At 43.0% G+C, this 24,644-nt stretch overlaps 1 protein-coding gene and 1 long non-coding RNA gene across 12 annotated transcripts in view; one reads left to right on the top strand and one right to left on the bottom strand.

Annotated features, from left to right (window-relative positions):
* SYNE2 (spectrin repeat containing nuclear envelope protein 2) overlaps nucleotides 1-24,644 on the bottom strand; it is a 342,246-nt gene that overhangs the window by 95,984 nt on the left and 221,618 nt on the right. For 8 of the 11 annotated variants that reach the window (XM_058739286.1, XM_058739287.1, XM_058739283.1 and 5 more), the window contains exons 59-68: nucleotides 24,455-24,577; nucleotides 22,314-22,496; nucleotides 19,537-19,668; nucleotides 15,398-15,595; nucleotides 14,726-14,797; nucleotides 13,385-13,495; nucleotides 10,022-10,138; nucleotides 6,145-6,375; nucleotides 2,018-2,200; nucleotides 390-518 (exon numbers count right to left, since the gene is read on the bottom strand). In XM_058739286.1, coding sequence (XP_058595269.1) covers nucleotides 390-518; nucleotides 2,018-2,200; nucleotides 6,145-6,375; nucleotides 10,022-10,138; nucleotides 13,385-13,495; nucleotides 14,726-14,797; nucleotides 15,398-15,595; nucleotides 19,537-19,668; nucleotides 22,314-22,496; nucleotides 24,455-24,577 — 1,479 coding nt within the window. Of the gene's footprint in view, nucleotides 1-389; nucleotides 519-2,017; nucleotides 2,201-6,144; nucleotides 6,376-6,531; nucleotides 6,940-10,021; nucleotides 10,139-13,384; nucleotides 13,496-14,725; nucleotides 14,798-15,397; nucleotides 15,596-19,536; nucleotides 19,669-22,313; nucleotides 22,497-24,454; nucleotides 24,578-24,644 lie in introns of those variants that run through there. The other 3 variants (XM_058739281.1, XM_058739285.1, XM_058739288.1) reach the window with 3 other exon arrangements.
* LOC131517338 (uncharacterized) lies at nucleotides 6,564-17,044 on the top strand. The gene is made up of 3 exons (XR_009264530.1): nucleotides 6,564-6,676; nucleotides 10,132-10,189; nucleotides 16,812-17,044. It is a non-coding gene; the product is annotated as an uncharacterized LOC131517338 (long non-coding RNA).

Here is a 24,644-nt window from a genome sequence, read left to right as displayed (position 1 = left end):
TTGCTTGCTTGTTCCCCTTAACTTTTATTTCTCAAAAACCTACTTCAAGTATTCACACAATGATCAAGCAAATATTACAATATATGCTACACATATGGAAAGTCCCCTAAAATATGCAAAACACGTTTAGAAACAATAGGGAAAGAGGTGTTACGGTTAGAGAGTAAGTCCCCCTGAAGGTATTTACTTAGTTTGAAATAAGATGCGAATCAATAAAATAGCAAAGTTAGAGTGTCCCCACCTGCAGAAGGCGAAAGCGAGGTGGGTGTTGCAGTAAATGCTTACCACTCACACACACCCTCCAGGAGCAGTTTGGTACTTAGTTCAAAGGGAAATTCCATACAGAAACCTTTATTCTTATCCTTATATCTGTTAAGGGCTACAATTACCTGTTGCTGCTGGAAATCTTTTTGTCTGCTGAATTGTGGCCTTTCACTTACAACAGGTTCAAGTTCAGAAAGGTTATCTGGTTGGAGATCATTTTGATGCTCTGAAGGTTTCTTTAGTGTGGCAGAATGCTGCAAAACATTTTATGATGGTACACTATTTAAAAAATGACTCCCTTTATTTTAGTTCTACTAAAGAGACCGCATAATGGGAAAGTTTTATATGAAGTGACTAGGTTTCATTATTTATTACAAGTATATACTATGATTTAAGGTAGTTGTTTCAAAACAACTTCAAAAAACCATTACGTTTGATGAAGTGGTCATTTTATTTATTTTTTTAATTGTTTATTTTTGAGAGAGAGACAGAGTGCGAGCAGGGGAGGGGCGGAGAGAGAGGGAGACACAGAATCCGAAGCAGGCTCCAGGCTCTGAGCTGTCAGCACAGAGCCCGACGTGGGGCTTGAACTCACGGGGTGTGAGATCACGACCCGAGCCAAAGTCGGATGCTTGACCGACTGAGCCACCCAGGCGCCCCTGAAGTGGTCATTTAATTTTCTCAGTGTAATTCATCCAATGAATTACTAAAAACTAGGAAATGTATTGCTTCTCTGTTTTAAGAACAAAGTAAAACACACACACACACACACACACACCCCAAAAAGAGAAATAGTACTAACGCTTATAAATGCAAATTTCCCATAGGTCCAAAACATTTTTTAAAAAGAGAGGACAGGGGCGCCTGGGTGGCGCAGTCGGTTAAGCGTCCGACTTCAGCCAGGTCACGATCTCGCGGTCCGTGAGTTTGAGCCCCGCGTCGGGCTCTGGGCTGATGGCTCAGAGCCTGGAGCCTGTTTCTGATTCTGTGTCTCCCTCTCTCTCTGACCCTCCCCCGTTCATGCTCTGTCTCTCTCTGTCCCAAAAATAAATAAAAAACGTTGAAAAAAAAAATTAAAAAGAGAGGACATATGAGGATGAAAGGGGAACCACAGAGTCTGTGTATCTGCAGCCAATCTTATTTCTGTGAATGTAAGTCCTGTGAGTAGGAACCACCATCTCCTAAGTATAGATGCAAATCTTATATAGTAAGGCTCTACTCATAAGACACGCATTTGCATTTATACAGAATGCTTTTAAAAGTCACGAGAACAGTTCAACTGCATGACACTTCCATCAGTATATGTATTTGTAAATAACAGAACATATCCTGGGAACAGTTTTTCTATTTCTGACGTCTAACTTTAAGCTTCTCAAAAAAAAATTTTAATCTTCACTATTGGCGCTTCATTTTCCAGTCAAGTGGGGTGACACATTACCTTTAAACCTTATCTTTCTTTTACGAAGAGGGCCTACACCACACCTCATTACCAGTGAGAACCATCAATCCAGTCAAACCAACCCAATGCAGACCAACGCCGTCCCTAACAAGAGCCTAGGTAGGAAAACTGCAGGGCAAAATGGAATCAGTAACACAAGTCAGTACAACCTTCCCTTACAGTTTGAAGATGCTTCATTCTCTCTTACGTAGTAGAATTTCTTCTGTGGCTGTCTTATCACCTCTGCCAGAATTCCTTCCTGGTGGTTCTATCAGATCATCTACCCACTCACGTCTATACGTGGCCGTGTCTTACCTGGTCTTCGTTGTATTTCTCCTGAAGCATGATCTGGACTTTTTCCAAATTGCACTTCACAGTCTTTAGCTTCAAGGAAAGAGCTTCAGCCTCCTGATGAGTGGCCCCACTGTCTCCCGGCCCCCGATCTTTGCAGCTCTCTAGCAGAGACGCAACCTTGTGCTCGATTTCTGTTAGCATGGCCTTGGAAACAAAATCGTTTCATCACTCTAGGTTTTGGTCTTGAACAAGTGTTATACTCTACGATGAGTCAGATTCACTCTGTCTACCTACCGTACACAACAAGTCTTGGAAACACAGACTGAAAGGGACCTTGGGAAAACAACAAGGACGATTTCCACATAGCCCCTGAGCTTTTGGACAGGGGTGCCACTGAGCCAACCCAACTTGCAGACGTCACTCCCCACAATAATCTAAGTGACTCCATAATCACTTTAGAAAATACAGCCGAACGTATCCAGCACAGCATAGTGGTTAAGAACACAGACCCTGGGGCGCCTGGCTGGCTCCGTTGGAAGAGCTTGCGACTCTTGATCTTAAGGGTAGTGAGTTCGAGCCCCGTGGTGGGTGTAGATTACTTAAGTAAACAAATAAACGTAAAAACAAAAACACAGACACTGGAACTAGACTCTGTGAGGTCAGATCCCAGCCCTGCCACTTAGCAGCCGGGTAAACGCGGGCACCTTCCTTTGTACGAGTGTGCCTTCAGTCGTCTGTAAAATGGGGGTGATAACAGAACTTACCTCCTAAGGGTCCCTTGGAGGAGGTAAGAGTTAAAATCCATTCGCTCTGGCCAGTGCTCGACTACTATCATTTTCTCCCCGCTATCCTAACCTTTTCCTGTTGCAATCCGAGTGTTGAGTAGTAATAATAATAAACAGACAAAATTTGCACAGAAGTCTTTGAAAGTTCTTTCCCTTGATCTTTGCCTCCTCTTTTTCAAGTCAAATAAACTTCCAAAACATCCGAAGAAGATCACAGAAGAAATAATTTGGAACTTAAAACACTTAGTCATTGATACCACTGGCCAATTTACACACAGGTCTAAAAATAAATCAGCCAGATGAAGTAAGTTTCCCTGTAAGTCAATGTCACTGTATTCCTCCCAACAGATCAAGTTTGCTGTCTCCTGTGGCTCTGGAGCCCACGGGGTCACGTCAACTGACTGGTATACCATATGGCAGCAACATGCAAACTCACATTCTAGCCCCGGGATCACTGGGGCTAAAACTTGGTGTGTGCCTGAGAAGTTGTTCAGCTCTTTGAGAGAAACTTAGGAAAAACTGTCCTTAAAACAGATTTTCAAACAATCTATTCTTATAACTCCTCTATCCAAGCAAACTACTTGTATCCTGTACAGACTCTTCTAAGCATAAACAATATGGAATCACAGATTTTAGAGTGGCTACAAAGAGAATGTACTATAATTTTGTGCTCTTTTCCTCCATTCAGCTCTTTTTTTTTTTTTTTCTTAAAGCGAGAGCAAGAGAATGAGTGGAGCAGAGAAAGAGGGAGAGAGACAGAATCCTAAGCAGGCTCCCAACTGTCGGTGCAGAGCCCGATGCGGGGCTTGAATTCACAAACCACGAGATCATGACCTGAGCTGAAATCAAGAGTCGGACACTTAACCAACTGAGCCACCCAGGTGCCCACCATTTAGCTTTTTAAAAATGTTTGAGAGATGGAGAGCGAGCGAGCACGTGCACACGCTAGCATGAGCTGGGGAGGGGCAGAGAGAGAGAGAGAGAGAGAGAGAGAGAGAGAGAGAGAGAGAGAGAGAATCCCACGCAGGCTCCAGGCTGTCAGCACAGAGACCCAACACGGGGCCTGATCTCACAAACCGCGGTCAAACCAGGTGGGACACTTTATATGCTGACAGCTGACCCCAAAACATTGAGCCAATCAGACAGAATTATCAGACATTAGCGGATCTAGAGTTTTCCACGATGACATAATTTTTGCCGGCATAACAGAGAAACAAAACAATAGCTCTTTTGATTCACATGTTTTTAATAATCAAGGCTGAACATTTCTTCTCAAATATTAAATTACCAAATATAATTTGTTCTCGACTTATCCGTTTGTTCCTCTCCTTGGACCTTCTCCCACGGGGAACTTAATGTTTTTTACAGACTACTATAAGGCTTCTTATAGGTTTCAGTATTAAGTTGTGTGTGCCATGGTGTTATATAAATGAGCCAAAGATGTCCCCTGCATATTGGTCCCTATGTTGCTTATTTTTTCACAGCAGGCCAGCACCATTAGTTCCAATCCTACTGGCACCAAACTCAAAGCGGGACCCTCCATCTGCCTGCCATGGTTAAGACAAACTCTGGGGCTCTAGAAGACCGTAGCCTCTCTTGCCCCCTGGAACTCTCTGACGTCACCTAGATACACGAGCCCCTCTGGATTCCTTGCTCCCCTGAGTGTTCCTTTGCCCTCCTCCCCTTCCAGGTCGGGGTCCCACCGCCATTCCAAGCCACAGCCTCTAAAAGGGCGCCTGAGGGGCGCCTGGGTGGCGCAGTCGGTTAAGCGTCCGACTTCAGCCAGGTCACGATCTCGCGGTCCGTGGGTTCGAGCCCCGCGTCAGGCTCTGGGCTGATGGCTCGGAGCCTGGAGCCTGTTTCCGATTCTGTGTCTCCCTCTCTCTCTGCCCCTCCCCCGTTCATGCTCTGTCTCTCTCTGTCCCAAAAATAAATAAAAAACGTTGAAAAAAAAAAATTAAAAAAAAAAAATTAAAAAAAAAATAAATAAATAAAAGGGCGCCTGAAGAGAGGGACTTTCCCATCCCATAAGATCCTGCCCAAATGTTGCCCAAATAAAGTTTGCTGTGTGCTGCTGCCACCTTGTGGTTGTGTCCTTCCCTTGAGCAGCCCCCACATACTTGAACTCTCTACAAGTGGCCTCGGGGGAAGGGATTCTCTCGGGTGACCTAGGAATCCGCATAGGGTCTACCCAATTGGCTTATCGATCCCAGATGGCTGCAAGTGGCTGGGACTCAACGTCTCCAACACCTCAGGTTCAATTCAGCACAACGCTGCCAGGTGCGGTAGCACCTTTTCCAGACTCCCCCGTGCCTCGTCATCCAGGCCAAGCAGTGGTGCTAGTATTTAAGTGAACCCACCCCAACAAGAGCTGACTTTTGGGGTCAGAGGTGGGGAGCTGCCTGGGGAAGGAGGTCAGCCTGCCCACCTGGGTCCCCCACATGAGGCAGGCGCTGGATATTGTAAGACTATGGGCCTGAGTGGAGAAAGGATGAACAAGGTTGGGCTCCCTCCGACCCCAAAACGGGCTCCAGTGGGAGGAGCTCCCTGTGGCCGGGCCAGTGTGATGGGGTACTCTCGGAGGAAGTCTTCATTCCTGGTGTCTGCTATGGCAGACACGTGAGCCAATCAGACATCAGGCCAAAGCTGGTCTCTGCACCCTTGGAGAAGACACCTCAGCCATCGTGACACTCCATTATGCTGCCATGATGTCATCCTTCTGGCTTCTCTCTGGAGGGATACAGGGATCCCAACCTTCGGGCTGAGCCAGCAGCACTACTCAAAGTGACTAAAGGCAAGTTTATATACCTGTCTCTTCCCCACGCCCCAGCCCCAAGAAAGAGTAGGAGCATTCACAGTAAAATGGCAGCAAAGCCCTTTTACACTGTACGTGCAATCTTGCAAATAACGATATTCGGTTTCATTTCAGATGAATGAAAATTCAAAGAACTTATTATGAAAATAAGTAACAGCATTTATCGAGCACTTTTTATATACTTGATACACTAGACACTGGTTCTTGTACCTTATCTCCTTTAATCCTGTCAAAGTCCTAGGAGACAACCTACCCCATGAGAAAAACGAGGCGAAAAGCCAATATCCTCAAGTTCACAGTTAACGTGAGGGGGGGGGGCTGGACCTGGACTCTAGATTCTAGAGCTCTTACCACGCCCGTCTCTCCAAATGCCCCGATTACGTAAATTTCCTCAAAGAATTACCCAGAGGACAAAAAGTTGAGGCCAAGACAAACACAGGGGGCAGAGTAACAGGAAGAGACACACTGCTGCTTTAAAGGAAATTCACCCATTCTTGGCAGGTGATTGGTGAAGAGGCAGGCCACCAACTCCGGCCCATCGGCCTTACCTGGCACCCTACCAGCTGCTGTTCCACCAACTGCTGCATGTCCGCGTTTAATGTTTCCGGCTCGAATGCCACGTTGGCTTGGTGCAGCCACAGCTCCAGCTCGGCCACCTGGGTCTTGCAAGCATGGAGGATGTCTGCAGGCTTGAGCCCGGGTTTCTCCACCGTGGCCTCAAAGTCCCCGTGCTCGTCAGAAAAGCCCAGAGCTGCGGCCTTGAGAGGTCGTGTGGCGCCCTAAGATAAACCCAAGGATAATCCAGCAGTGAAAAGCCACGGAGTCCAAAGTTTTCAGAGCTGAACTCGCAAGAACCTGTGAACTTCCAGCATTTCCCCAGTTAAAAGAAAACAAATAAGGGCAGAAGAAATAAGAAAGAGAAAAGAGAAATGCACCTCCACGTTCATGGCAACAATCACGTGACCCGGTGCCCCAGGTTTCCAAGGAGCTGATCTGCATGTACACAGGTAGTGTTCCCAGGCACGGAGGACGCAAATGGGCTCGCAGTTCATTAAACACCAAGTGGGCCCCAGGAGACAGGTGAGTGTGAGGGGAGAGGGTGTGCATGTGGGTGTGTGTGTCTGAAACTTTTCAGCGAATTGGCCAGCGTTTGAATTTGTGTGACACATGATTAAGCAATGCTTACATTGCTGTGAGCTCTGATCTAACAGAAAAAAAGGGCTCTTGACACATGGGCTGGGATACAAGGTTACGTTAGAGTAGGTTAGAAATATTTTAGCGCTTCCCCCCGCCCAACATACATGCTACTACTCATCTAAATTTCTCCCTATTAAAAGTAGCTTGAGTCAAATAAAGAGCTTCGGTGGGGTAATCTGGACATTTTCCTCCTATCCTTCAGAGAGAATACCTGAAACAAATTTTCACTATCTAGATACTCAGATATTATTAAGGACTAGATGCTTCTAGTAAAAGCATGATGTAGGACATGTTCTGTTTACACTGAAAATACCTGGGTTGCTTATCAGTCCAAAAGAAAAATGTCTTCCAGATACCAAGTCCAGGCATTCTATTAATAATATATTAGATATTTTCAATTTGGAAGTAAAAGATGATCTGATACAGAGACATATTTGTTTCCAACATCCTTTTCCAGAATATTGGAAGATTCTATCGACCGTTCTAGAGAAATGCCTCTAGGAATAAGGATCGGTGTTTTGCACTAAAAATTATTGATCTCAATAAATATTTTATCAATTACGATTATGCTGAAATATGAAGTTTTCTATATAAGACTCTGCTAACATTAGCATCTAATAAGGCACAATTCTGGCCGCAAATTTCTAATGGGGATTGTTCACAAGTGTATACCCTCCTTCAACTCAAATGCACATTTCCCAGTGTCTGTAGAATTTTATTTAAACAGAGAGCTTTCAGTACAACAGAAGTAAACAAAATAGGCAGGTGGTAACAAAAACATGCAGGGTGTGAAAATATTCCTTTTTCACACACATGGGGAGTATCAGGAAAGCTGGCTTAGCAGAAGTTCCCCTTGACCATTAACTTCACATATGTTTGCTCTTTTCTGCCAAAACGCACTTTCTCCCTTGCCTTCATCAGTATTTTTTTTTTCAAGAATCCCCTTCTTAAGGAGGTCTTCCCTTGCCCTGTGATTCTCGGCAGAGTCGGGTCTACGCTTGGATTCAGCTGGTTTCAATTTTCTTTTTGAATTCTGGTTTTTTTAAATGTTTATTTTGAGAGAGAGCAAGCAGGGGAGGGACAATGAGAGAGAGAGAGGGAGGGAGAGAGAGAGAGAGAGAGAGAGGGAGAGGGAGAGAGAGAGAGAATCCCAAGTGGGCTCCATGCTGTCAGTGTGCAGCCCCAGGAGGGGGGCCCCATGTGGGGCCCCCCACGCGGGGCTTGAACTCACGAACCGTGAGATCATGACCTGATGCTTAACCCACTGAGCCACCCAGGTGCCCTTTAATTGATTTCTTTTAAAAAGCAACACTTGTGTGATTGTACGGCCAGACACCCAATTGCTAGTCATCTGATTGTTTTCTAGTTTTCAGGTATTGCTATAATTTAGTGGCAAAGCTTTTAGGATCCTTTTTTTTTGTCACCTGAGGTAACAATCAGTAATATTAATTAATTAGTCTGTAATAACAGATTTACCATCCACCTTCTTTATTTATTCAAAAACACGATCGGAACACCTAATCGTATACCACACACATTTTTTAATGGCAATATTGAATTTCTTTGCTTTTTCACTCACTGAATTAATCAGAAAACAAGGAAGCTGGATCACTAATCTGGGTTTTATTTGCTAGTTATTTAAAACCGAAAAGAATCCAAAGGTGAATGGGAGGAAAAAAAAGAACATTTGCAACCATAGAAACCACAATAGCTAAAGGTGGCCTGGGAAACCTGCCAGTAACCAGTTCATCCACCTCTTTTCATAGTCAAAGAAACCCAAGTTCATTTACTGCTTAAGCAATTCACACACCTCCCTTTTCACCACATTGCTTCTCAGAAGCTCAGGCCCAGACATAAGTTACTCACCTGAGGTCACAAGGCTCTGCTATCTTTTAACCTAGAGTCTACAGTTTTTTCCACAATCACACCCCTGCTGAATATCTTCTCTAAATGATAGCCCCAAATTCTAAAAGCAGAAATGATTTAAGTGGGTATTTTATGACTGCACATCTTGAGGGGCTAAAAAGTATTACCACCATTTCTTGTTAAAGAGAATCATGGCATTTCTACCGCATAATTGTAAATTAAACTACCTAACTCTCTTTTGGGCTCTAGGGCCAGACCCCCATGCTAAGTGTGATACACAGATCCTCTCATTATCGCTCACCACAAGCCCTCATTATTTCCAGTGCACAGATGAGGAAATTGAGGCACAGAGAGGTGATTCAGATTGCCTGTGGTCACCCAACAAGTAAGCAGAAGCAGGATTCAATCCCCGATTTCCATTATGCCTTGGGGTCTCCAAGTCCACATTCTTCTCGTGACCTTGCCAATGCTCTCGTATCTAATTTGCCTCTCAGTTCGTGAATGTCCTACTGCTTGGTTTCCGCAGCAACAGGATTCCGTTAAAATGCAGGTGAATTTTCTGGCGGTGGCTGTATGTCATGCCAAAATATCAACCCTTTACATTTACCCCTTAATATTTTACAGTCAATTCTACAAACGCCCGTAAGTCTCCCCTGCCCCCCCCCCCCCCCCCCCCCCGCGAGCACCACAACACACACACACACACTTGTTCTGAAAGGCAGGATTGCCTGGCTCAAGTGCAATACCCAAGTGCACCTGCACGAACACTAGCCACGCCGCCGGGATGGTGTGGTGGTGGTGTATTCTGAGGCCAAACCTACCCGGGTTTCACGTCTTTCAGTACTAAACGTTTGAATTAGGAAGGCAGTTGGGAATAACCTAGGTTTGACTCCTCACTCCTCCATTCACCAGCTGTACCTCCACTCTTTAAATTTTGATTCCCTCATTTGTAAACTTACGGTAGCTACTAATCTACCGTATTTAATCTGAGGAATAAGCAGCAAGCCTAAATGCTTCTTATGGGATAGGCAGTTAATCAATATTAGCTCCCCTCCACCTCCGGGGCCCTCATCAGTTAGGTCTACAGAAGAAAGAAATAGTTGTTAGTGGAAAGGCTTGTTCATCCTGACAAATAGGTAGCAAGCGGTAAATGATTCATCGCTCTGTGCCGTGCTTACTTTCGATGTCAACATCGATGGCAAACCTTCCAGCTCTCCAGCTTCACGGCACACATGAAAATGTTAAAGTTCACAAAGAACTCTTGGCTTGATACACCAAATATTGCAGAACACGGAAAGCTGGTCATCCCTGGGTGCTCGTCCAGGTGCCTGAGTAGTTTGCTTGTTACCAACAGGGACTTACCTCTTCTGTTTGGTTGGGACTCAGGGAAAATTCTGGGCCTTGCTCAGCGTTTACGGAGTCTGGCGCAAGAACTTGTGCCATAGCATTCTCACATGTGCTTATTTTCTCAGTAGCCTCCTGTAAAGAAAAGAACCAGAGGTCCAGAAAATTTCCTGCCCTTGCTGCCAGGTGAGTTACTTTTCCTGCGCTAGCTCATTTTACATTCTCGCATGGTTGCAGAAACGTCCAGAAAAGTCAAGCACATGTAGAGAAAAGTTTATTCGTTAGGAAAAAAACCAAAAAACCAAAACAAAAAAACCCCAAAAAACCCAACTTCCTCAAGTTTGTCTTTATTTGAAAGACTTAAATTTTCCAAAGCTCTCTAGCAAATGAGCATATAAGGAAATCTACAGAATTCTGTATTTAAGTGGATTAACATGAGAACTAAAATTAAATGAAATTATATGGTAAAGGCATTTCAAATAATAGGGGAAAAGATCAATTTACTAAATTTGGGAACTACTCAGGTATTTCACAAAAAAAATAACTGAATCTTTGTCTTACTTCTAATAATGGATTCTAATTGTATCTAAATTTAAATGTAAAAGTTATACTCTAAGAATTCTTGAAAAAAAAAAGAGTGAATCTTTTCTAATCTAGGAGTGGGGAAGGACTTTGAAAGCATGAAAATAAAAGGAAACACTCCTGGTATTAGCAGCCTAAGAAATAAAATAATAGTATTACCACAAAAAGCATCATAACCGAAGTTAAAAATAAAACAACAAACTGGATAACAGCTTACAATGTGTTAATATCCTTAATATATTAGTTACTCTTATAAGTCAGTAAGGAAAACATCAACCCTTTTGTAGAGAAAAAAGTCAAATGGCATGAACAAGTAGTTCATAAAAGAAGAATACAAAAGTCAATAACCACTTAGATAGTCAACATTCTTAGAATATAAATGTAATTTAGACCACTGGAGAAGTTTGGCTAAAGTTGAAAATATCCAATATCAGCTTGAGGTCAAGAAAGAGGCATTTCCATGTACTCCTGGCAGGAATAAAATTGATACAGTCTTTCTAGAGGGCAGTTTAAGAATATGGGTTATATTTTAAATGGATATATACTCTGATCCAGCACTCCCATTTATTAGGTTAACCAAGGTTAAACAATGGGAAAATAGGATATATACACAAATAATTAACATCACGTGGTGGGAAAGGTGTGGCTGTTCTAATCGACCAATCTTGCTCGTTCTACTTACAAGTTGCATGATCTTAGACAAGACAACTGGAACTCTGAGCCTTTACTTTATCTTTAAAGTGGGAATATAACCTACCTCACTCATGCATGTGATTACCAAGCAAGATGACATATATAAAGCATCTAGCAGTTCCTAACAAAACATTACTTTTTGGCTTCTTGTAGTGAAAACGATCGCTGCTATTAGAAAGGTAACAACCAAGAACTAAAGGGAAAGCTTAGATAAATTGGAAAGGGAGGACAGGATCATGAAGAATCTGGGATGCCAGGCTAAGAAGAATGCATTTTAGTAGATAATCAGAATCCATGAAAGATTTCAGCATAGCAGTAATAGTTTTAGGAAAAGTCATCAGTGACTATTGTAGAAGATGTATATTTTATTTTAGGAAAAATAACTAGAGGCAGTAAACCCAAATAGAAGGCTACTCCAACAAAAGTCCAGGGCAGAAGTCACAATTGCCTGGAATAGGATGATGGCAAAATCATGGGAGGAGAAGAATGTAAAGATTGAATGGACATCACCTGGCCACTGTTTAGATATGAAAGTGAGGTATCTAAGAGGACTCTGAAGTTTGTCTTAGACTCTGAGGGAACAGTGGTGCTATAAACAGACGTCGAAAAATTAGGAGGAACTAGTTTTGAAGGAAACTTGATAAAATGGGTTTGAGATGAAAGAAAAGACATGCAAAAAGAGAAATCCATCAGGAAGGTAGAAATGTAAAACAGAATTAAAGGAAAGATCAAGACAAGAGATTTGATGGGATCACGGGCAGAGGGACGACCAAACCTGTGGGAGGAGATAAAACTGCCCTGAGGGAAACGAGAAGGAAGAGAACAGAACACTGCTACATCACCGGGATGGGGCAAGTGAAAGGGATGGGGGAGGGGCTGCAGGTAGGTGAGACAAGAAAGTGCAGAATTAAGAAAGTCAAAGGGTCCCTCATTTCAGGAAGAGATGTTGCTAGGGACTAACGCTGGAGAGATCAATAAAGATGAGGACAAACAAAAGGGCACTGAATCGATGTTCCAGAAGGTCAATGGCAGTTTGAATAGAGCCAGGGGCAAAAACTTGATTACAAAAGGGGCCAAAGGTGAGGAGGCCCAGTAAAGATTTTGAGAGGTGAATGAGAAGCAACACAGTAATTGACTGACCCGGAAGCAGGATCGAGAAAGTCAATGCATTGAAGTACCACGCTGAGCCCCGTACAGGACAGAAACACGTAAAACATGATGTTGTTGGCCATTCACCAAACCGTGTCAGGTGTACGCATAAAAATGTGGTAAGTCATAAGTGAGGTTCAGCATGCTGTCAGAATGAAAGGAGACAGCAGAGGTTTCTTGGAGGAAGTCAAAGTTGAGATGGCCTTTGTGGATGAGGAGGAAGTCTACCTCCTGGGGAGGGGGAGACCGAATACTTCTCAGACTGAGAGGGAAGGAACCAGTCAAGAGGCAGAGACTGGAGCTACAGGTCTAGGCAGAACCCTGTGTGGAGGTGTCACGAAACAAGTGGCCTGGGGGCTAGGGCAGAGGGTAGCCCTGGACAGGAGATGGGAACAGGAGGCATTATGGATCATAATGATGCTGGGATGTTTCAGGCACAAGGGGAAAACATCGCTTTCACATTAATTTCTGATGATTTTCTAAGTTGAGGGCATTTGCCCTCTAGTTTGAGAGGTTGGAGAAGATTTAGAAGGTCATAGAGCAAAACAGACATGAATGCGCATTATGCACTACTCTGTTCAAAAAGAGGATTATGGGGAGACCCCTCACCACAATGACTTCCAAAAGAGAGGCGTGTTAGATGCTTTGAAACACTACAGTGAACCTTTTGAAGGGGGGCTCCTTTGAGTTATCTGTTGTGTTAGTCTCAATTCTCACATATGGAGTGCTCAGAAAATACTCTCCTGTTATCACCAAGCACCCAAAAGAACTGCAAATAATAAGCAAGTACTTGGGTGTTTTTGAATTTGTGAAGACATAAAGGTGAGAAACTTAAAAAAATTCAGCCCAGACAGCTTCCCTCCCTAAACAATGTTTCAAACAAGAAATTCTTCGGACTTACTTCCCTTACTATCCCTGCCAGCTCCCAACCACGGAGTGTATTCTACTCAAAACTACCTGAATGATCGTTCCAGAGGACGAGGATGCTCTGTCTTCCTCCATGTCCTGGTCGTGCTTGCAGAGTAAAGACCAAGATCCGGAAGATCGCTCTGCCGTCTTCTCTCCATTCTAACACAGTAACCAACTGATTAGCAAAGAAGTAATTTCCTACCAACCTAAGAGCATCCTACTCCTCTCTCACACAAAACTCAGTTCACCAGGCAGTACGACTGTAGCCCTTAATTCCCCCTCTTCCTCCATTTGTCATCTCCTTCTCTGGCTAACTAAATCGTAGGGGGTCCAAATGGGCTTGCTCTTCCCGAAGCCTAAAAAATACTCTGAAAAGTTGGAAGGCAGCTCACAGCACTCAAAAAAGGATCTTTAAAACCATGCTTTAGGAATTTAATCTGCTTTGGTAAATGTAACCTTAAACGCCATCTTTAAAATTACAGCCTGATAAACGTGTATTCTTGCTACTGTCAGAGACAGACAATGGTTATGGTAAATAGATCAGCTCAGAGGCAAACGCAGGTCTTAAATTAGAACCATGCTGCCTCCACTCTCCTCTCGCCCCGGAGCCTTCTCGGTTCTCATAATTGCCTCTGCCGTGGGGGGACATAATCAGATTACGAAGTTGTCTGATGGACTGAGCTGCAGTAAGCCTGTACTCTCCCTTGCCCTATCTACTCGGTTCCAGTGGCCTCGTCTTTAGGAAAGCAGGTGGTTCTGTGTGACAATGGAGCTATTTAACAATCCATAAAATGAGCACAGAAAGCGTCTAGCGATTACACGTGAGATAGAGAGACGATAAATTGGTGCAATTTTCTTCTCTTCAGCACAAGAGCCACTATAACTTTTGTCTTTAGGGTATGAAATGGAAATTGATACCAGGTAAGACAATTGTAAATTGTCTCATTCAATCAGCTCTAATGAAGCGGTAAGGATCAGTAGAAGCGTAAGTTGCTAACGCAACTCTTCATATCCTTGGCAATGCTGTCTCAGACGAGAAAAGAAACCTGGAAGAATAAAGTTCTAAAGAGCACACTAGAAGCGCCCACCAGACAACACACTCTCAAAATTTCAGAGAATGTACTCGGAAGTCAGGATATGACCGAGAACTTCATTTTCTCCCATATGCCAACAAGTGTGTGTGGTTTACATTTATCCCACTCAGGCATGAAGTAGATTCAGATGCACTTAACGTTAATAATGTAAGAGAACAGCTTCAATCACCCTTATAAAACATCGGCATTCAATTTAAAAATCCTTGTGTTCCTATTCATTGTAAGCTCTTCCCATTGACCTTCTTTTAGAGATTTCGGTTCTAACGAAACTTGATGAGAAAATCAGGTTCCTTACTTCACTCTTCAGGGAGCTCTCTTCCGCCTCTTCCTTGAGCGCCGGCAGGAAAGACATGGAACTTTTGTTCAACTGAAAGGCACAGCACAAATACTTGCAGCCAGGTTGAGGTTCAACATCATCAGGATCCTGCCTGGCTGTGCTTTTATGCAGCTAATTTTTTACTCGCTTGATTCAAGATGCCCACCCACCCAAGCAGCCTCCGGGTGAGGCAACTTTCAGCTAATCCCGCCACATATCATGACTCGGTCAAATCTTTGATCATTTTCACCTGCATTGCCCTCTCTGGCCCCTCATCCATCACTTGAGAACGTGATCCCCTGGTGTGGACTCAGGGGGCTTAGAGTGGTGTTGGATCCATTTCTGAGTTTGCACTGGGCTGATTGGTGAGGACAAAGACACTTCACGGGTGACTCCCACCCACCTGCCCGTGGAATTTCATACACACCTCCTTCAGTAACTCAGGCATAAAAATTCCGGGTTGAGTCCAGAACAGACACACCCCAAGGGTTTATATTCCCTAGCGAGCAATCTCAGGCACAGTATCTCCACTTTAAAAAATTCCTATAGGCCATCGACATAGATGCCACAGGTTTTTCAGCTGAAAAAATAACCCCAATTTAATACTCTCGTGAAAAAGCGGGACCAGCATTAGCCTAAAGTCTTACCCACCTTCCACTCAGAGCCCTCCCTCTCAGCCACTCCTTCCTCTTCTGAGGTTCCGGTTGATGGCATTTCTTGTTCCAATTCTTGCTGGTCTCGCTGTAAATGCTGGTGAAGGTTTAGTATGGCAGCCTTCAGGTCCACCAACAGGTCCTCTTTCTTCTGGTTCAAACACAGAATCTGCTGTTCCATACCTTCAATTTCTCCCTGTGCGGAGAGAGAGTTTGCATTGCATTGGGCGGTCTGAGGCCTGTGCATGCCCCCGGGAGCTGTGTCGTTCGGTAGAAGGCAGGACGAGTTTCCTATGCTGTTTGGCAGGCAGCACCAGGAGCGAGTGTCTGCCTTGGCACAGGTCCTCCCCATCCTGGCAGCGTTTCCAAGTGACCTGGTGAGCACTTATGAGCTCACTTATAGGATGACTTAGGCTCACCTGACACTTGGTCTATCAATTCTCTGGGAGGAGGGTCAAGCCAAGGCTCAGAGATTTGTAACAAGCTTCGTGGGGGGCCTGGCATATGCAGTCACCGATCTAGTGGCAACAGGACTGACTACCCAAATTCACAGGCTCAGGGCCTGGGAAGCTTCTCAGGAGATCTGTAAGCAGACTAACATTCAGGAACCACTGAGAGAAAACAGGGTGAGAAATCTCAGGCCTCCGTCATTGCTTCCAAAGCGTTCTTTCGTATTACCGAATTCGTTTACTTTTTCCTCACAAAGTTTCCTACCAAATGGGAATAAACAAGCAAATAAAGGTAGTGTGAAGTGTCACTTACCATGGGAATGATGGACAGATGATTTCAAGCTTTATAACGTGACTTTAAAAATTTGTATGATTGGGGGCCCCTTGCCTGGCTCAGTTGGCTAAGCATCTGACTTCAGCTCAGGTCGTGATCTCGCGGTTTGTGAGTCTGAGCCCCACACGGGGCTCTCTGCGGTCAGTACAGAGCCTGCTTCGGATCCTCTGTCCCCCACCTCTCTCTGTCCCTTCCCTGCTCTCGCATATGTGCTCTCTCTCTCTCTCTCAAAAATGAATAAACAAAAAAAGCTTTTAAAATTTCTTGTCTGATTGATGTGTGGGAATAAAATGTCTTATATGTGGGTAGAAGTAGTTTGTCCATCTAAGACAAATATAGAATATCAGAATCGTAGATTTGGAGGAGAGAGCAGGTGTCTGATCTAGCATCCTCCTCTCTAGCGCCCCTGAAAGGCATCATTCCATCTCTGCATGAGCCTTGCGACGAACGCTGCATCAGAAGACAACCTGCCCCTTATCAGCAAAGCTTCCCGTATTGGAGTTCTGTTCCTAATACAGTCCTTAAACTCCTGTTCATTTGTTTCCTCCTTCCTTCTTTCTTTCCATCTATCGATCCATCCATCCTACACACATTCGTAGAATCATTACTTTTTTTTTTTTTTTTTACAGAGAAATTTACTATGTCTCCAAGTATAAGTGAGGGTTCTGAAGTCCAGAGAGGTGATTTTTCCAGGGCTGCAGCTAGCCAGTGACAGAGCACAGACCTGGACTTCCTGACATCCCACCTCCACGGTCTCCTGCTCCTGCCTACGTTTGGACACCAATAACCCTCGTCTGTCTGAAGTTAAACTTCTTGTGATTGCTTTGGGAAACGATAACTGAATTAAAAAGGAGTTGGCAGTGCTGTGTGCATGTGTCCGTTTTCAATAAACACTAAACTTCAGAGGTATAATGCCTCCCAGCAGACATAATCCTATAGCCATTGGAAGAACCCTAAGTGAAAAAAAAAAAAGAACAGTCTGCATACCACAATTATGGATGCACAGTAGGGCACAGAGCAGCCATTCTCAAAGTGGCATCTGCAGACTGCTGGGGGTTCACATTCTATGAGGTCAAGGTCATTTTCAAAATAATACTAAAACGTGATTTGCCCTTTTCACTCTATGCTACGACAAAAGCAGTGGTGGGTACAACCACTGACATTTTATATGAAGCAAGGCAGGGACATCAACTATATGAGTTACTAAATTATTCACTCTCATGTGCTTAACTGTAAAAAACAAAGAAAAAGCCAGTTCACTTAAGAATACCCTAGAGATGGGGCGCCTGGGTGGCTCAGTCGGTTGAGCGGCTGACTTCGGCTCAGGTCACGATCTCGCAGTTCGTGAGTTCGAGCCCCGCGTCGCGCTCTGTGCTGACAGCTCAGAGCCTGGAGCCTGTTTCGGATTCTGTGTCTCCCTCTCTCTGACCCTCCCCCATTCATGCTCTGTCTCTCTCTGTCTCAAAAATAAATAAACGTTAAAAAAAAAATTTTTTTTTAAAAAAGAATACCCTAGAGAAAGAACATGCATTTCTAATATTCTGTGGGACACAACAGAAAGCACGCATAAAGCTCTTTCCCTGTGTGCCCAAGTATGATGGCTGAGAAAAAGCTCTGTGTGATTATTTACGTTTTGAGCTGAACTACATTTTCATACAACGCTATTTTTACTTGGAAAAAAACAGCTACTAAGCTATACATATATATAAATACTAACAGATTTTTCTGAAGAGATAAATGTTAATATTAATAAATGTGAATTTTTAACACTGACTACTGAAATGTGGACATATTTGGAGTATCTATGTAACTAGCAAAATGGTATTTTTCTTTTTTTTTAAATTTTTTTTTTTTAACGTTTTATTTATTTTTGAGACTGGGAGAGACAGAGCATGAACAGGGGAGGGTCAGAGAGAGGGAGACACAGAATCCGAAACAAGCTCCAGGCTCTGCGCTGTCAGCACAGAGCCTGACGTGGGGCTCGAACTCACGGACCGCGAGATCGTGACCTGAGCCGAAGTCGGCCGCTTCACCGACTGAGCCACTCAGGCGCCCCCAAAACGGTATTTTTCTAATGATCAAGCATGACGTCATAAAGCCATGCATGGTTGGGAGAGCCATTCAAAGTACAAAGAGACCAAAGGATCTTAATATAAGAGTATGAAAAGTTCATTGACAGGACTTGGGATTCCATTTAGCAGCAAACCTGCAAGTAACTTCTACTTGTTGGAGCTTAGTGTAGTTTCAAAGAATGTTCACAATTATTCAGAAGGGTTAGGAAAACATTCCTTTCTTTTCGAGTACATGTTGTTGAGAGGTTGGACTGTTTTTACACACTTCAAACTAAACTACATACCTCAACAGATGGAATGTAGAAGCGATGAGAATCTAGCTGTCTTGTACGAAGGCAGACATTTCAGAGATTTGCAAAAATGTAAAACAACGTCACTCTTCTCACTACGTTTTCTTTTGGAAAATGTGATTTCTTCCATAAAAGATACGTTATTTCTGTCAGTATGTACTAGGTTTGTTATTGTCATTTTAAAATACACTAAATTATTCTTACATTTCTGAGTTTTCATTTCTTTCTATCTCAGTAGAGATGATTCATATAAACAAAAGCTCATTGGGGCCTTAAAATTTTTTAACATAATGGGAAATCGGACATATTTACAATACTGAGTCTTTACTGTTGAGTCCGCCTTACTGAGTCCAACACCTAATAGGTGTGTGAGTCACCTTGGACCCCTCCGTAAGTCACTTGCCTTAGGTCTCGCAGCTAGCAAGTGTTGCAACTGGCTTTGAATACCATAGCAATCGCCTGCCCAAACCAACCTGATGGTAGGATAGAAGCAGCTCTTTACAATCCTTGGCATACAATCAGGATATTTTTTGTGGAAGCACTAATTCGAAAACAAAGACTGAAAAAAAAATCTCTAGCAATAGAGGGTTAACATACACACCACCGTAACTGGGCCCCACAGGATACTGTTAATTGTGACACATGGAAATGTTAGTGTATGAAACTCTTCATTACAACAGTGGTCAGGGTCTTTACCTGTGAAGCCCAGCCTGCCCACACTGCCTGCCCCCTATCTCAGAAAGGTAGACGTAAAGTCAGGTTGCCCAAATTTCCTGTGTTCCATCAGCTTGTTCAGTAGCAGAGCAAATTCAGACCCCAATGCACCTATTTTATGAAATAGGAACGTATAAAGTCAATACATACATAATATACCTTCAACTGGAAGAGAGAAGTAGGAAATACACCGGACCATCACAAAGGCTTCTAGACACCAATGGCTTAGTAAGTGATTACTGAAGGAACAGCAGGGCAAATAAATTAAAGAAACATACCTGTACCTGTGGCAGGTTGGCAGTTTGGTCTGGTGATATATGTTCATGGGAGAACTCGGCTGAATAATTATTTAAGATCTGCTTCAAATTTTCTATTTCCTCGTTGCATTCATTAGTCTGTTTTATGACTATCTATAAAATAACCCCCCCAAAAGAAGAATCTTTGTCATAACCTAAGGACTAGATTAATGGGTTACTTCCAATGTCCAACCCCACCACAAGTTTCAATTAATGACAGCAAATACAAACCCATACAGATTGCAATAGAAAATGGTAGCCTAAATACAGAGAGGAATGTTTGTAAAGCTGGCACCTGACTTTCTTGCTCTACTAGATGCCAGGACACCTTGGGCAGTGCTTGGAGTACAAGCATAATAAGACACACCTTTGCTCTTAGTATTTCCAGTCTAGTGGGTTTATTCTGGGAAGCATTTTTTATGGCATGTTAACATCCAGGTGCCAAGTTCTATGAAATTACTGCTATGTCATAACATGCTATTTTAATGCACACTCCATGTGATGCTTTCTATACTAGAAGGGTGATATTACTGATTCAGAGTGGAAAGGGCATCTGATTTGAAAGATGATCAATTTTCCCATTCCCGTCATATCCTCACCTGGTATCCCTTGGGGATCTGTGATGTACATTTTATGAGTAAGAGGTACAGGGTTCAAGAGCAGTCTGAGTTTGCAGGAAAAGGCAAAATTAACCAGAACAATACACTGAATCTAGTGTTAAGGAAGTAGTGAAGCTCACGCCTATTTGTGTACTAAATTGTATGATCAAAGTATGACGGAAAGATAAAGTATAGATGTTTTCTTGGTATGCTACATAATGAAGCAAATGCCTTTTAAAAACTGCAAAGTTTCGGGCCAACACAAAATTCTTCCTTGTAGGGCACCTGGGTGGCTCAGTAGATCGGGTGGCTGACTTCAGCTCAGGTTGTGATCTCACAGCTCAAGAGTTCGACCACGCGTCGGGCTCTGTGCTGACAGCTCGGAGCCTGGAGCCTGGAGCCTGGAGCCTGCTTTGGATTCTGGGTCTCCCCGTCTCTCTGCCCCTCCCCCGCTCACATCCTGTCTCTCTCTGTCTCTCAAAAATAAACATTAAAAAAACCTTTCTGAAAATTTTCTTTGTATTTTCTTTAATATTTAACCATAATTTTGGCTGTGAGCTGGAAATAAATAACTACGTTCGCTGCACACACCTGTTACCCCACCCTCGATAATGAGCTACATCCTATTACCCACCCCACCCCCTCAATAACTTGTCTTGTTTTCCACGGTGAGGGCACTTAAAATATCCAAAGTAGGACTTGAAAGAAATGTACCAGATTCTAATGATTTTCATTACCAGTGTCTTACTTAATTTTGAAATATATGAGATGACACTTGATTTCCACGAGCACAATAACATGGAAAATTTTAGCAGCACAGTCTGATACCTTACTTGGCACAAAATGTAATTTCCTCTTCTATTTTCCCCTTCTCATCCTGTGAAGAAACCCCTTAAAAGCATAGTTACAACTGTTATTTTCTTTTCCTGACCAGGAAACCAATAAAGCACAAAAAAAGCTTAAAAATAATAGGTCAAACTGTCTATTTCTTTCTGTTTTCTTCTCTTTATAATATTAAAAAGGAGTACACAGAGTGCCAGATCTTTTTTCTCCCTGTGGGTGCTAGACATCAGCTGATGAGCCAGGACAGAGAGATTTTATGAGCTAAGACTCAAACCAGAGATTACGGTATTCTCCAATCTTAGGAGAACACAGAGTAGCCAGCTAAATGGCAATGAAATTGAAGAGGGAGAAAGAGACAGCAGCTTTCTCCCTACAATCAGGTGGTGGTCAGGAAGGAGGGAAAATAACCTTTTGTCCTACCCCAACCTATCTAATCAGGAAAAGCAGGTGGGGGCGGGGGGGAGGGTGTGGGATCTGCCAACAGAGTTGAAAAGTCTGTGGGATTTAAGGCTGTTTCAGCAACTTTCTCTTCTTGTGAAAGTGGTTGTTAACTTAGAAATGCAAATCAAAGAAAAATGTAATTTCTATCTAATAACGACTCCTGACTTGAGCCTGGAGATCAGTCAAAACATAAGAATTAACCCTCTGGGGAGATGCTGAAAGATGTCATCATTTAAAAGGAAGAGACCTTGATATGAAGAACGAATGATACCAGGAGTCTAGAAACACAGATTTTTGTCCTGTTTGTACACAAATGAATCTGGACATGAGTTAACTCGGTGGTCCTTCAGCAAGTGATCTAATAAGCTTCTGACTCCTGTCTCCTTATATATAAAAATAAAGGTGGCAAAGAGCCCCTTCTATCTGTATCCCATGTTTGAATAGAAAATAAGATGATTAATGGGAAAGTGACCAAGAGTATAAAGAGATTACTATGGTGCTGGTTACTATAAGGGTCTCACAAGGTTTGCAAATACACTGCTCAGGTTTAAACCTTTCTCCACGGCATTTACCCACGTGTGTTTTCAATAACTGCAGAGCAGAATTAAACCGATCATAGTTATGCTTTAATGCCTTCAACTAAAGAAGAATAAGAACTGGGGAAATCACCTCAGCCTCATTTAAGCAGTAAGACACTCTCCTTTACCCAATGTCACGTCCTGGATAATAATACCAGAAGAGACCAAAAAGAATCAACAGAGGCAGCATCTTGTGGTCACGGGAATCTCACCAACCCAACCATTAAAATTGAAAAGAAAACAGCTTTTGCTGAACATTTTCAGCCAATAAAGTTGGCTATTATCACACACTGCTCACCTTTAATAACTCATTTTGTTCCTGAGTCACATTTTCCAACAATTTTATATCTTGTAAAAGCTGATTCGTCCGCTGAAACACAGGGAGAGGCTTCATTCCTGTCTGGGGCAACCTCAGTTCTACTTGGTAAGACACTATTTCAGCAATGGTTTTCTTCATGGGACGTATGTTTTCAAGTATGACCTTAATTATATCAGAGAAGCATGGTACGTAAATGAAAAGAAATGGCCACTGCTGAATCTGTTCAAAATTAAAATACTGTATGATTTAGTCTTTAATCTATAGTTTTGATTTTTTTTTTAAGTTTTTAATTTTTATTTTATTGTTTTATTTTTTAGAGAGAGAGAGAGAACAAGCTGGGATGGGGGTAGAGAGAGAGGAAGAGAGAGAGAATCACAAGCAGGCTCCGCACTGTCAGTGCAGAGCCTGATGCGGGGCTCGAACCCACAGACCGTGGGATCATGGCCTGAGTCGAAATCAAGAGTCTGATGCTTAACCAAATGAGCCACCCAGACGCCCCTAAATTGTGATTTTTAAAGCATATCCTTGGGGGGCGCCTGGGTGGCTCAGTCGGTTAAGCGGCCGACTTCAGCTCAGGTTATGATCTCGCCATCCGTGAGTTTGAGCCCCGCGTCGGGCTCTGTGCTGACAGCTCAGAGCCTGGAGCCTGTCTCAGATTCTGTGTCTCCCTCTCTCTGCCCCTCCCCCATTCATGCTCTGTCTCTCTCTGTCTCAAAAATAAATAAATGTTAAAAAAAAAATTAAAAAAAAAAAAAGCATTTCCTTGGCTCAGGCTGAAAAGAACTCTTAGATCACTTGTGCCCCGATAGTGAAAGGTCTCTGGAAAGAATGCCTGGGGCAAGAGTAAACCCGCAGCACCAAGTTCTGCGTTTGGACCACCCTTGCCTTCCTTCTCTCCCTCCCTGACTCTCTGAAGAACTGTTGCTTTGCTTTGTGCCACCAGGCAGTGAGCTGTGCAAGGGCAGTTTCTGCCTCTTTCTGCCTCTTACTCACTTTCATAGCAATTGCACGTAGCATGGGGCTTCCTACAGTGCAGGCCCTCAAAAGGTGCTTATTGAATTGTCCTGCCAAATTCCCTAAGTCCCAAAAATATAATTATATTTTGCTTCAAAGCCATCGGTTCCGTAAAAACCTGGACTTACATAATCTATAAATGCCAAGAGATTATTCCCTTTACTAAGAACTTCCTATCTATCACTTTCTTTAATCGTCACAACAACCCCGGGAGGTAGGTATCAGAACTGCCATTTCACAATAAGGAAACTGGGTTCACAGAAGTTAGAAGACCCCGGGGAGGTCAGGCTATAAGAGGTAGGGCTGGGAGTTGAAGCCAGGCCTGCCTGATTCCCAAGCACACGCTGCTGACTGCTAGGCTGAGAGGAAATCCGTGTCTGTATGCTGTTTAATATGCCCCAGGTCCTATGCTAGAGACTCTGTATCCACTGTAATCATCCAAGTACCCTCGCCACAATACCAACGCGCAGCAGGAGAATTCCAGAAATGTTAACTAATTGCTGAAAGTCACACAGCCTGTAAGCAGTGTAGTTGGGTCTAAAACCCAGTTCTCCTGACTTCGAGGCTGAAACCCTTGAACTATTAAACACCGGGATTTGACTTGATGGTAAAACTTCCAAACTTTGAAGTTTTCAGAAGAAATTCAGGAAAAAATAACCAATAGAAAAGTTCTTTTTATACAGATAACACTGTATGATTTAAAACATGATATGTGTCATTCATATCTAGTTTTCAACTTTATTTTGCTATTACTCTGGCAGGACTAAGTACTTTTTAGTCAGATCACATTATTATATATTTTAAAACATAATAAATAATAGGGGCACCTGGGTTAAGCATCCGACTTTGGCTTGGGTCATGATCTCACGGCTCATGAGTTCAAGCCCTGTGTCAGGCTCTGTGCTGACAACTCAGAGCCTGAAGCCTGTTTCAGATTGTATCTCCCTCTCGCTCTGCCCCTCTCCCACTCATGCTCATTATTCTCTTTCTTTCTCTCTCTCTCTCAAGAATAAATAAAACTTACAAAAAATAATAAACATGTTTAAAGCATAAACATAATAAGTATTATGAGAGAATATTTCTAATAATGATCCATGCACACTTACCTCCCCATGCTTAAGATGTTCTTCAGGCGAAAAATGAAATATTTCTTTGGATAAGAGGATAGCTTTGATTTTTGAAACCTTTTTGTCCATTGATTTTACTTCAGTTTCAATAGCAACCACATCCTAGAATTTCAGGAACAAGAAAACATTCATGTAGTATATATTGTATGTTAATAACCTATAAAACACA

The sequence above is a fragment of the Neofelis nebulosa genome, chromosome 7, assembly GCF_028018385.1.
Source record: "Neofelis nebulosa isolate mNeoNeb1 chromosome 7, mNeoNeb1.pri, whole genome shotgun sequence".
Classification (NCBI taxonomy): domain Eukaryota; kingdom Metazoa; phylum Chordata; class Mammalia; order Carnivora; family Felidae; genus Neofelis; species Neofelis nebulosa.
The sequence above is the reverse complement of the archived record's forward strand: the minus strand, read 5'-3'. Positions and strand labels throughout refer to the sequence as shown.